At 34.4% G+C, this 14,465-nt stretch overlaps 1 protein-coding gene across 2 annotated transcripts; it reads right to left on the reverse strand.

The window, feature by feature from the left end:
• Nucleotides 1–7,070: 7,070 nt before the first annotated feature.
• Nucleotides 7,071–10,745, reverse strand: LOC127713906 (zinc finger protein 862-like). 2 transcript variants are annotated; one of them, XM_052219859.1, is made up of 4 exons: nt 9,409–10,745; nt 8,828–9,052; nt 8,207–8,427; nt 7,071–7,112 (listed from the first exon to the last, which is right to left on the reverse strand). In XM_052219859.1, exons 1-4 carry the CDS (start codon nt 10,384–10,386, stop codon nt 7,103–7,105), a joined length of 1,434 nt encoding a protein of 477 aa, XP_052075819.1. In that variant the 5' UTR covers nt 10,387–10,745; the 3' UTR covers nt 7,071–7,102. The 2 variants fall into 2 exon arrangements, with proteins under 2 accessions (XP_052075819.1, XP_052075818.1); XM_052219858.1 differs by lacking the exon at nt 7,071–7,112 and having other exon boundaries at nt 8,055–8,427.
• Nucleotides 10,746–14,465: the final 3,720 nt, after the last annotated feature.

A 14,465-nucleotide genomic window follows, 5' to 3' on the forward strand; every position in this document is an offset into this window, starting at 1 on the left:
GGGACAGACGGACTAACGAACGGACGCACAGACCAGAAAACATAATGCCCTCCTACTATCGTAGGTGGGGCATAAAAATGTGGCAATAGGTTAGCGTAACTCCACCCTTACGACTTGATCAATATTAATGATTGATTGATTGTTGGTTGCTTAACGTCCAGTGGCAAATATTTCATGCATATTCAGGACGAGAACAAGTTCACAATAAATACAATAGGTAGGTTCTGTAATAGATTAAGGGATTATGGTCGGAGAAATTTGGACTGCCACTGGAAATGAGGGTATATTGGATAAGGACAGAAATTTAGCCTTGCAACAGGTCACCTACGGACCCCTCAGAGAGTTGTTGCAAGGGTTCTTAACGTGCAAAGAGCGTGGCATTCTCTTTACACGAGGCATCGGATTTAACGTCCCCATTCTGACCGGACGTGGCTGCAAACTTGTACATCCCGCACAGCCAAACGGACGCCCCACTTTAGCACGGGTTTTACTGCCGGTCAGAGGAAGACCAATGGTGACCATACTTCTATTCCCCAGTCACCCTTGGGGGTTCAATATTAATGAAAATATTACACAGTTGTAGTCCACAACTTGAGAATGTGCATGAAGAAAAATAATCCTGGTCTGAAATATTTCAAAGGAGATAATTTTACTAATTTAGTTACAAATTGCAATATGTTACAACATGTCTTGTAAGAGCAACTTCTCCTTAACAGCTTGATCATTATTGATGAAATTTTACACAAGTGCAGTACACAACCTAGGAATATGCAGAAATCCTGGTCTTCAATATTTCAAGGTAAATTATTGAAATATTGTCAAATATTTGATGTGGGGTATCCTTTAGATAGTGAGTTGACTAATAGTGCTATGCAATAATCTAAGAATGCTAAATACTATTCATGCTGGTCTGTATCCACTCTTGTTAAATATTTATGTAAAATATTGATTATATTTAAAATGATTCTTCATCACATTGCAATAATAATCTGTTTATTCAATGAAGGTAGTCAAATTAAACTTTATTTATTCTTTATTACATTTTTTTATAATTAAATTTAATATTGCTTTCTGTTGATTGCAATGGGTTTTTCCAAACAGTAATGTTTCTAGCCAAAAAATAGAGGTCAAAGCTAACAAGATTCAAGATTCAAATTACCAAGCTACTATGTTAATTCAACTCAAAATTATAGTATTAATCTAATTTTATTATATCTTCTTTAAACATTTAATTTTTTTTTCACAGCTATTCAGATTACTGCAGGCAGAATCAAACGTGACACGTGCTCATTTCCTGCAGATGGCAGCTGATAATAAAAGCTTAGAAAAGACAGCAGAGAGTTTACAAAGTAATGAAAAGGAATGGGCTCTGGAAAGAATCTTCACCGAACAGACAAATGAAGATTCATGGAATTCTGCAGTAGAAAAATATCCAAATTATTCAAAAAAAAAAAATAATGAGTTCAAAGGTAATCTAATTATATAAGCTGAAAGTAAAAGTAATAGTCAACATTATAGTAAAAAATATAACAATAAAAAAATTGAAGGACTATTAACCAGAGACACAATAATTTTAGCATAAACAACTTAGGTTAACTTACTTAAACTATACTGGATTTTTACCAAACTCGGACAGAAGCTTGTTTTTTTCATCATGCTTGAAGATATTGACTTCATATTTGGCATATAGTTTAACCATGACAAGGACCATACCTCTGCATAAAATCATCAGACTGGAACAAAATTCAAACGTTATCTATAACTTGTCATGGTTAAACCAAATGGCAAATATGAAGTCTATACCTTCAAGCATGACAAAAAAAAGTTCGGAAAACAGATTACTTGTGTGACTTTTCTAAGTCCAAGGTCTATAACTCTGCCAAAAAACATCAGACCGTAACAAAAATTACAACTTAGAAATTTGTAACTTGTTATAGTTATACTAAATACCTGATATCAAACCAATATCTTCAAGCGTGACAAAAAAGTGTGGAAAGCTGATTTGCCGGATGGAGGGATTGACGGACAGACAGACAGAGTGCAAACCTAAAGTCCCCTTCAACTTCATTGGTAGGGTTTAGCAATACTTTTTTTCCAGGTGTATAGTTGGTTGCCCTATGAAGTACTGCAATATTGAAAATAATATTTAATTACTTTAAAATTTGTAATTACAATTTTACCGAAAAATTATGGCTATTAAAATTTCTTTTATATTTCAGACTTGAAAACACCCAAATATATACCTGACAAGCTTATACAGTACTGTAAAAAGGAAAGGAAAATGAAGACCAATTAGACAATACCGAAATAGAAATTAAAATTATTGCAGGGTCAAAAAATGTTTCGTACGACAAAGAAGTTTCATATATTGTAACAAAATACTCAAAAATTATTTTAGATGAAGTAAATAAAGTGAATGGTCTTTATTTTGAAGAGTAATCTCAGTAATATAAATTTGAAATTTAGTATTTTTTTTATTTTTTTTTTTTGGGGGGGGGTCCCATGTGTAAAAGAATAATTTATGCTTTTGCGCAACCTATTGTATTTTCTGTTCAATAACTTTTGAACTGTATAACCAAAGCTTTTAAATTTAATTATATTATTACCGATGAAAAAATGGAAGACAAGTTCCATATTGGTATGTACAATACAATTTTAAATATGATGTTAGTATATATTTTAAAAAGTCCATTCAACCCAAGGTTTTTAAATTTGTATATGTTGTTACTGGAAACCAAATCAAGGTCAAGTTTGATATTGAATTTTATTGTTTATGAGTTATGATCATCGAAATATTGAAAAAAAGCATGACACAAAAAATATTCTGAAAGCTCTGATTAGTAAATTTCATGAATATAATTGAATTAAAATATTAACTTTAAACAGCAAATATATTCACCATAGTTAGAGATACAAATAATTACATCTAAATCAGCAAAAGTCTTCATTTAATGCCTTAATAGAGTTATTTCACTTTTAGAAATTTAGATGTAGATGTCTTAAAAACCCATGTCATTTTAAAGTGCATGAAATAACTGGTTATAAAACACACTCACCATGTTGTTATGTTAAAAACGGTGCATACATTATAACTATACATGTATATAAAAATTAGATGTGGTATGATTTCCAATGAAACAATTCCCATCCTAGATCTGAAGTAGTAAATATAAGCAATTATAGGTCACAGTGCGGCCTTCAACATTGAACTTTCACTCAGACTGCAAAGTAAGCTTTAAGTTTTCAAGGACAACATTTTGTTAATAAAACACATTGTTAATCAAATACTAATAGCCAGCTTAACATAAATTGTACAAAATAAACAGTTTAGAGTGTTTCAATAAAGCTATTGAAAGATCGATTGATTGATTGATTGTTGGTTGCTTAACGTCCAGTGGCAAATATTTCATGCATGTTCAGGACTAGAACAAGTTCACAATAAATACAATAGGTAGGTTTTGTCATAATAGAGGCCATCCGGGATGATGTTCGGGGAAATTTGGACTGCCACTGGAAAATGAGGGTATATTGGATAGGGACAGAAATTTTGCCGTGCAACAGGCCACCTACGGACCCCTCAAGGAGTTGTTGCAAGGGTTCTTAACATGCAAAGAGCGTGGCACTCTCTTTACACGAGGCATCGGATTTAACGTTCCCATTCTGACCGGACGTGACTGCGAACTTAATACATACCGCACAGCCAAACGAACGACCGACTTCGGCAAGCGTTTTACTGCACAGACTTAGTCAACTGAATAAGTCTACTAACAGCAGGGACTGAGTCAACTAATCCTGTGCACAGCACAGCCTTTGTCTACTAACCATGGGCACAGCACGGCCTAAATCAACTAACCCTGTGCATAGCACGGCCTTAGTCTACTAACCCTGTGCACAGCAATGAATTAACGGTTGAATAAAAACAAAGTTGGTCATGAAAATAACTGAATACAGTAGATGTCAAAAATTTATAAAGAAAAATATGTCTATTCCTATAATTTGTCGATCTTTAAATTCTGTCCCCTTTTTATCATTGTCTAATTGCTTTGTCTTTCATTTTTTTGTTGGTATGCCTTGAACGTGAGACTTATTGTGTTTCTTTGGTACATATGACGTGGCTCTGTACTTTTAAACATACCGCTTTTATGATATTGTTCTATTGTAATGCCATTATGCTATTGTTCTATTATAATTTTGAACATACTCTGAATGAAAAAAATATTTAATATCTCTACCAATTATCTTCGAATGTAGGACAGAAAGTTACAGGACAAAAAGTCACGTACTATAATTCACAGGACAAAAAGTCACAATTCAGTTCTCAGATTATGTTTATGCCCCACCTACGATAGTAGAGTGTCATTATGTTTTCTGGACTGTGCGTCCGTTCGTTAGTCCGTCTGTACCGCTTCAGGTTAAAGTTTTTGGTCAAGGTAGTCTTTGATGAAGTTGAAGTCCGAACAACTTGAAACTTAGTACACATGTTCCCTATGATACGATCTCTCTAATTTATTTGCCACATGAGAGTTTTTATCCCAATTTCACGGTCCACTGAACACAGTAAATGATAGTGCGAGTGGGGCATCCGTGTACTATGGACACACTCTTGTTTCTTTTAACGAGAAAACTTGTTTTGTATTTTTCTTGATTGATTGATTGATTGTTGGTTGCTTAACGTCCAGTGGCAAATATTTCATGCATATTCAGGACGAGAACAAGTTCACAATAAATACAATAGGTAGGTTCTGTAATAGATTAAGGGATTAAGGTCGGAGAAATTTAGACTGCCACGGGAAATGAGGGTATATTGGATAAGGACAGAAATTTAGCCTTGCAACAGGTCACCTACGGACCCCTCAAAGAGTTGTTGCAAGGGTTCTTAACGTGCAAAGAGCGTGGCACTCTCTTTACACGAGGCATCGGATTTAACGTCCCCATTCTGACCGGACGTGGCTGCAAATTTGTACATCCCGCACAGCCAAACGGACGCCCCACTTTAGCACGGGTTTTACTGCCGGTCGGAGGAAGACCAATGGTGACCATACTTCTATTCCCCAGTCACCCTTGGGGGCTATTTTTCTTGCAGTTTTATATAAGATAAGATAACTTTATTAGCACTAAGGCATTAACAATAAATAGTTATAGCAACAAATTACAGATTAACTACAATAACATATGTACAATGAAGGAGTGACTGGATAATTATGAGAAAAAATATATAAAAATAGAAGAGACTTAAAAACGAATATATGTATTTAATTTTGCCAAACGTCTCTGTGCATTAGCCGATGTAAGTTCCGAGAAACAATGTAGCATTAATGACATAGAAAGCTTTGAAAATGTGATAGACTTGCGAATTTTAGTCATTTTAAAAAAAGTAGGAAACAAATTTGGAGTACCCAACGTTGGATGAGTCCTTAAAACTAAACATTACATCGATGTATAATGATTGACTTTTTGATGGAATATTTAAGTTTGGCCCTGAATTATGTCTACTTCAAGGAGTAAAATCATTATACGAAATAGTTTTTGCTTAAACATTAAAGTTATTCTTTGTTAATTGTGCAGGCCCTAGAGAAATTTGGACAAAAGACTCAATAGAGTAAGAGTGGTTGATACCGGTTTGGATCTAGATGCGAAAAAAACACTAAGATCCCATAAAGAATATATCCAATTTCTTCAACTTTGATTTTGGAGATGATGGTTTGAGAATGTGGCAGGCATACAACATTGGTGAAGATAAAACAATATACCAGGGTAGGAAACTCACTGGAAATGTCTACCAGACCACAGGGCTGGCTGCATAAAAAAATTACCTGTCCTGATCAAAATTTACCAGCCCTGAAAATTAATGCAATAAAAATCCAACCCATTTTCCTTCAAGATTCTAAATTATGTTTTTGTGTTTTGAGATGTTTTAATGACTAGAAGTATTATTAGATAAACTTCAGGATTTTTTGTGATGAAAATGACTTATGACAGCTTATGTAAAACACACTGCAACAAGACTTACAAGTGCACATTTAAGCAGACACTGCTAAGCCTAATGACCATTTGTTCAGAAGCAAGGTGTGATTTCATTTTTAGAATTTGGGGTGGGCACTGGGGGGTGTTAGTTTGTCTTCAGTGTAATTCAGCATGCCTTTGTTTGTACCTTTGTTCCACAAAATTACTTTTAAGCAAATAAAAATAAAATTTTGGTTTCATTTATAATTTTATTGCTCCTCATTTTCACAATATTTGAAACTCAGTCAATGTCACTCCTGTCACTACCAGTACCAATCTCATCACCAGAATAAAATCCCTCCTCCATGTCAGAAAAACAAGAATCATTGTCAGAGTCAGCAGCTTTGTCAGGGCAGGAAGCAGCAGTTTCCAAATTATCTACAGTATTTTGTAAGTTCTTGTGTTTCATCCTCAATGACATTCATTATTTCTTCCATCTGTTGAACAACAGTTTTTTTCACCTTTTTTTGCATGAAGTTTGGTCGTCTTCTAGCCCCCTTGTTCCATTGGTGGATTGCATGTTCAGGGTTAAATTGTGTAATTGGATCTGAATGCAATTGTATTGTCATCAGTAATGTCATTGATGTAGACTTCAGTTTATTACGCCATTGGTTTTTGATAATTTTCATTTGTGAGAATCCCCTCTCACATTCTGATGTTCCTGCTGGTAGACTCAACACTAGATCTATTACATTCAGTGCATTGGCACACTTGTCTTGGTACAGATCATTGATTGTGCTCCAATTCATCTCATGGACTTTATGACTGAAAATAGATACATAGCCATAAAATATTTAAAACAATGTGTTTTGACATACAGCAATTATCATTGCATGAATCATGAATAGAGATGGTATAAGCAATTTGGTTGACTTTTCAAAGCCCTTTATCTGTAAAACAAAAAATACTTGAACATTTTTTTTCACCAAAACTCAGCATTTTTGACATTTAATACTGAATTCTAATTGCAGTTTAACTCACTTTTTATACAATAGGTTCTTTAATATTGTCCACTCTGGTTCTATGTTGCTTACATCTACACCATCAGTCTGATCCAATAACCTCTCTATAGTGGTCAACCAGATTGCTCACCATTTCATCACCAAACTCTGCAATAGATAACACTTCCAATTTCATATCAAATTTGCAAATTTATTAAATAAAATTGAAAATCTGCAATGTCAAAGATCTGTGATTGTAATCTGCAAATACATTAGGTACATGTACTTAGAAATAACAAACTGTCTGGAAATTTGGAACTGCTGCTGTAGCACAGAGAAAACTGTATATTTAATCTATATGGTTCACCAATATCTATCTTTATTTTCAGGTTTGTAGAGAAATCAACATTTCAAGGAATTTGAAAATTAATTTCTGTTTGCAAAGCATTATAAAATATGACTTTAATAAAAACAAAAATCAGCATGATAGTGTTAATTAAGAAATTAATTTTTAAAAGAACAGATCTGCCCTGATTTTTTCAAATATACCAGGTTCATTATCAATAGTTGCAGGCCATGAGGCTAAATCAGCAATCTTGGTAGCTTGTTTTACACCTTCTGTTACATCCTTAAACCTCTTTTGAAGACTCTCAAACAAAGCTTTTAAGACTTTTACTGTTTGGCCCTCACAATCATCATTTCCCACAAGGAGTTCACCTTCAATTTTGCCATCATTACTAATAATTTCTCTAACTTTCCTTAATTCTGGACCTGGCCTATAAAAAAGTTAGCTGTGAATATTAACACGAGTCCATGATCAACAAAAAACAATCTGTCAATCATATGCAGATATATAATTAGTGCATTAGGTTTTTAGTGAGATATATAGACAAAGCAGATTATTATACATGACATGCATATATTACATGAGGTAAGACGTATTAAAAGCACATGATATAGAAGTGTATTAAAAGCATATGATATAGAAGTGTATTAAAAGCATATGATATAGAAGTGTATTAAAAAAATATGGTCTACTCTACATGGTTAATAGACTAAGGTCTAATTGTTTGTCCTTTCCTTAGAACTGCACTGTAAGAAGTGAATGACACTTGAAAAAAAATAATAAAAGATTATTAAAACATGTAAGTGATATCTGGATAAGTTTCAATAAAAAAGTTATTGGTAAAGGACAAACAAAGAGAAAATGAAGCTGATAATGTGCAAGCCTGCATTATGTTTAAAGCTGAATAGAAATGAACCTTGCTTCTAGTTTTTGTATATTGGCTATGGTACACTCTAGATCCTGGTGAACTTCATAAAGGCAAGTAGCTCTCTGCTGCAGGCACATGGAAAGCTTGGTCAGTACATTGACAACATCATTAATGAAATGGGCAAATACAATAACACTCTTGCTTCTGAGAAGTTTAAGAAGATACTTTGCCTTGGATTGTGTAGCACTCTGAGTGTTGTGTAATGAAACCTGAAAAAGAAATGTGTACATGTAGTATATAAGTAATGCACAGACTCAGACTACCAGTTAAGAGGGAATGAGTTCATAGAAAATCAAAAGAAAGCTAAAGCATAAAATATAAAAAATACTGTCTTCATTGAAAAATTCACTTGGCAAAGTATAAATATAAAATCATTGTCTGATGTATGAGAAAAGTATTACAAACCTTACATGTATGGTACTCATTTTTTAAATATAAAATAAATTGAAAAATCATGTAAAATTAAAAATACCAATTTTGCTGCATCAGTGAGTGAGTGACCAGATTTGGCAGATGCACATAGCAACAATTAATGTCTCTTCATTGATGCTCGAAGCCAAATTATTTTTAATTCTAAATCTAAGTGCATTGACAATTCGTTATGGTTACCTGTCCAAGATGAGTGACAAATGCAGGATATACCTTCCAGAGACTGTTTAGGGCAGTCTGAACATGTCCTAACCATCGGGTACCACCAATCCTTGTTGGCATTGTCTGTTTGATCTTGAGTGCGGTAAAGGTCTGCTTCAAGTTGCTTGTCTGTTTAGGACTTTTGTGGTAAAATTTAAACAGATCATCTAGGAGACTAAAGACTTTAGTAAAAACTGGAGCTACCTAAAAGTGGATTTTTGGAATTATTTTGGATTATTAGAGAGCTACATAACTATTGTAAAAATTTTCATGTATTACTGTTATGAATATGACATAATGTTGAAGAATGAAGTATTATTTAAATTTAATTTATAATTTATTTTATTGTTGTGGCAGTGTAAGATTGATACACAAAATGATAAAAATTGGAGACTTTTAACAGAAAAACCAGAAGTTGTAAATAATAATGTTTGGATTGCATTTAATCTAGTCAAACGTACCTCAATTAACAGTATACTAGTAAAGAACATACCCTTATTAGAAAAAGAATAAAGTAAAAATAAACACAAGACAAACCTAATAATTTGTTCTTTTTATACCTTGAAAGCAGTTTTGTATGCAAGTTCAATTCTATGTGACATGCACTGGACCATGACTACAGAAGAGGAAGCATTTTCTCGAAAATGTGCAATAACACCATTCAGCTGTCCCGTGTTCACTGATGCGCCATCCCCAGCAAATCCTACGGTTCTCTTAAGAATATCATTGACCGTCAAGTTCTTGAAATTCAAAGCTTGTAGAATTGCTGCATATATTCCTTTGGAATCAGCAGACTCACACTGAATGAGCCCAAGGAAATAGCAGTAGGCAATACCTCTATGCGCAAAATGAATGTAGACAATTTCATTTTCAATAACGGAAACATCAGTGGATCCATCAGACATAAGGGTATAAAATTTGGCTAGTTCAATCTTTTCCTCAATTTTACCCCTTTCAATTTCCGAAATAGCAACCAGAAATTCCTTGCAACTTTTGGTGTTTCTGTAGGTGTCTCCTAAGTCAATACCCTTTTGGATGTCAAGCTCACATTGCCATGTATAATCAGAAATAGGCCGTGACTTTTTCGCTATGGCATGTACATTCCTAAATAGTTTTTCAAGTCTATGAAATGATGCCTTGTTGAGGGTTTGTACTGTTTTTTCAGCTACACTCTCTCCTGTTGGTTGTCCTCGATTTTTCAGAAATTCAACTGCGTAGTTGTGGCCATCGGATTTTGCATGTGTAGTAAGGGCATCGTGCCTTAAATTTGCACAACCAACTACAAACGGGCCTTTTGCATATCGCCGAAATCTTTCAGGTACTTTTCTGACAGCCAAGGGCCCATACGCTGAACGGCATGGTTGACAAAATATTTTACCATGCGAGTCGTCACAAATCAACCACTCGAACTCCGTTTTCCAACCAGGAACAATTACCCGCTTCCTCTTAGACTGATCATACAATTTATTTTTTTCTGTTGATTCAACAGCAGTTCGCTTTTTCGGCGACAAAAGGCCCAAGTACTGTCTTAAAGACATCGAGTTTACCAAAACAAATTTATTTATATATATTTATTTTTTATTTAATAAACGCGATCGTGATTGGACGATTCGATACCAACAAGCCAATGAGTGCGGATCTTACAAACAACAGGTATCACCATGTTCCCTGCAGAAATCGTGTGGAAACACGTGGTAGTACAAGGTTAATTGACAGTCATGTTTCTTACGTGCTGTTATGAATGGGGTAATACTGAGAACTCATTCCAAAAATAGAAAAAGGTAATCCCAGCCACCTTCAAAAAATAGACCGTCCACCGGACTGTTGAAATTTAATTTTTGACCGCCCGATCGTAAAATAGGCCGTCTCGGGCGGTCGGGCGGGCTATAATTTCCAACTCTGAATATACTAAACTTGTTTCACAATTATCAGTATGAATGACATCTACATGTATCAATTTTATCCAATAAAAATTCTCAATTCGACAAAATTTTATTAAGTGCTTACTGTATTTCAGGATGGTTTGCATAACTACAATGCTGGGATGAAGCATATAAAAATTAAAAAAAAATTGTTTGAAAATTAATGAAAATGGCCAAAGGCCCATAACTCTTACAAAATTTGATTGGCAACTACTTTAACCATGACCCTCTGACATTTCTAATTTTGATACACAAGCAAGAGTTATAACAACAACTGGTAGTTTGTTCAGTTGTTATACTGGAACGACTTATTTATATGTTGGTTATGCTCGTGCTTTATAAACATGTTTAAACTTATATTAAGACAAAAACAAGAGTGCCGTTTGTGTTCATGAATGCCCCACAAGACAAGAGACAAACTTTATATGATGTACCTTCATTGTTAACAGGGAGGTACCTGATAAGAAAATTGCGAGAATGGGAACAGACATTACAGACACGCCTGACGCAAGCATCATAAAGCCTTCTTATGTCTGGTAGCTTAACTGCATTTGAATGTTCTGTGTCTTACTAAATTTTAAATTTCTCACTTCAACTCTTTGCTTCCAGTCGTCAAAATATTTCAAAAAGTCGGCACTAAAATAATCATACCTGGGATTATTTGAGTCAGTGAAAGGTTAAATATTGTCTTTTCTCTGGTGGCCTTCATTTAAATTTCTTACATTTAGACAATCAAAAAATGTGTCCATGTTGCGTATAAATTCTGTTGTTACACTTATTCTATCGCCATAAACCTTTCTAGTGCATTGGCTACATTAGTGCTTAAAACTTGGCCTGCCAGACTTACATGCATTGCACCAAAGGACGTAATGTCAATATTTTTTAATTTTTTTATTTGGTCCATTATTCTCTATTTTGTAATCCCCCATTCACCGCAACCTCCTTTTATATTTCAGCACCTTCATCATATTTATGGTCCATTTTTCTCTATTTATATGCTTTGCCTTTTATTCTCTATTCTGTTAAACCAATCCAACAATGTTGACTGCTGTATTTTTGACATTTTTACCAATTATGACTGTTTTGTTTTGTTCATGCATCGTTGTCAATATAATGGAACTTGATGCGACTGTCATACAAGTGAGAGGCTAGCTAGCTATAAAACCAGGTTCAATCAACAATTTTCTACATCAGAAAATGCCTGTACCGATTCATGAATATGACAGTTATTCATTCGTTTGATGTGCTTGAGCTTTTGATTTTGTCATTTGATAAGGGACTTTCCATTTTGAAAGTTCCTCGGAGTTCAGTATTTTTGTGATTTTACTTTTTACATATAACCTCATTAAGGTTAAGGAAAAATTGTCAACATTAAGACTGCCCGAGCTCATTCAAAGAAAATGCATAACACCCACGATGAAATATCAGACACTAGTAGTGAACAACCTGCAAATGTACGAGAATCTAAGGAATTAACAAAACTTTGATTTTTAATCAGCCACTTCATAAAGGGACAACTAGAACCGTCAAAGATGCCATAGCAGAACATTTATTTATATTTTCGTCAAATAATGAAATGTCAAAGACAGCATTGCCACGGTATCTTCACCATGAAAAGTGTGTTATACTGCACCCAAACAACTGCCATCCACTTATAGTGAATCTGTCACTATTATACAACCATACCTGATGCCAGTAGAACAATTTAAATGCTGCATAAATGACTTTAAAATTTTCCTTTCAGCAGCACCATTCTTTTTGCCTGTCCAGAATGCAATAAGGTTTGGGGTTTTCAAAGAACAGGAACAAAAAAACATTTCAATACATGCCTATAGTACCCCGCATAGTTCGTTGGTATGGAACTAAGAACCTGGCTAAGATTCTTTATGCCAACAAGTTCAACAAACTGGCTAGCTAAGCAGCTATACAAATGGCAATATATTTCGTCAACAGATGACAGATGGAGTCTTCAAAGATAAGCAACAGCAGAACTGTGTGCCATTGGCTCTTTTTGCTCATGGTGTGAACCAAAATAAAAACCAAACAGTCAATATGGCATCTTATCATCACCTGAATAACACTACCACAAGAAATGCGTTATATTCTAGGACCAATGATGTCAGGTATTGTTCCAGGCTATGGTAGAAAGGAACCGAAATCACTGGACCCTTATGTTAATGTTCTGGTCGATTAATTTTCCTCAAACATTGAATGCAACTTGTAGGACGACTACACGGATGCACCGGTTTATGTGAAGATTGCTTTGTTACAATATTTATGTATACCAGCATTTCCAAAACGTTTACACTGTTCAGGTCAGGCAGCTATTCGTGCTTGTTTTTTCTGCAAAGATACAGGTGTCCATAGCAGTTCAGTAAATAACGTTTAGCACATATCCAACAGAGAGTTTTTACAAACAGATTCACAATTTCGCAAAGATAATACCTTATTCGCCAAGAAGACGGATAGGTTGCTTGCAAACTACATTCATATTCAAGGGAAGAAGAAATAGAAATAAGACAAAAAAAAAGAATTAAGACCAAAAATCTAAACTTAAAAAGAAAACTGGTTTTAAAGGGATGCATCCACTCCATCGCCTACCATATTTTGACAGAGTACATCAGATGCAACTAGATGACATGCACACGTTAGCAGATGTCATCAGTAACATTCTGGATCTAAACAGTCAAATCAGATGGACCTAAATTTCACCAGTGTGAAAAAGACTACAATTGGTTAAAAGAAACCTGGCCAAAAAGACCATCGGCACAATTTTCAACATGTGAGAAACAATCCAAACAGACAAAGAAATCGTCAGCAGAAACAGCTATTCCCAAACAAACAACAAAAGCTCCTCCTTTACCAGCAGCGCCTTGGTTACTGACAAAACAGAATTGATTGATTGTTGGTTGCTTAACGTCCAGTAGCAAATATTTCATGAATATTCAGGACGACAACAAATTAACAATAAATTCAATAGGTAGGTTCTGTAATAGGCCTGTCTCGATTGGAATACGTAAGTTCGATGTCCTTAATTTAGTTACCCACCCTCAGTTCTGTTCAGATAGTCTGATCAGAAATTTTTCTAATCCAAAGTCCTTTTTAAATGTCCTTTAAAATTGTCCCCGAGATGAATTTTCTATATCGCCAAACCAAAAGGTAATAAACTGATCACTCAATATTCGATCGAGATAATTTTTATCACAAAAGCCAATTTGATTCATGAAAATATATCCTAGACCTGTTTTGTTAACCTTCGAACGGAAAACATGAACTAAGGGTACACATTTCCTATTTTAAAGGAAACAAAGGATATGATAAATACTCGACCTTCTCTTAACCTTCGAACGGAGGACATGAACTATGGGTAGACATTTCCTATTTTGAAGGACACAAAGGATATGCCAAATACTCAACGTTCTCACAACCTTCGCACGGAAGAGATGAACTACGGGTTATATTATATAAATAGTCGTGTTTTATAAATAGTCGTGTCCATAAACCAATCCCAGCAAAACTTACTAATACCATTGTCTATAGATTTTATTTCTTGTCGGTATCGAGTTTCTATAATGATTTTCCATGTATCGCTGTGTATACTTTATATGCAATTTTATATGCATTTAAATGTTTGTCTTCAATTACAGTTTTATTCTGTTATTGTTCTGTTTATGCATGATTTGGTGATTCATATA

This window comes from Mytilus californianus, unplaced genomic scaffold, assembly GCF_021869535.1.
Source record: "Mytilus californianus isolate M0D057914Y unplaced genomic scaffold, xbMytCali1.0.p SCAF_87, whole genome shotgun sequence".
NCBI classification, from domain to species: domain Eukaryota; kingdom Metazoa; phylum Mollusca; class Bivalvia; order Mytilida; family Mytilidae; genus Mytilus; species Mytilus californianus.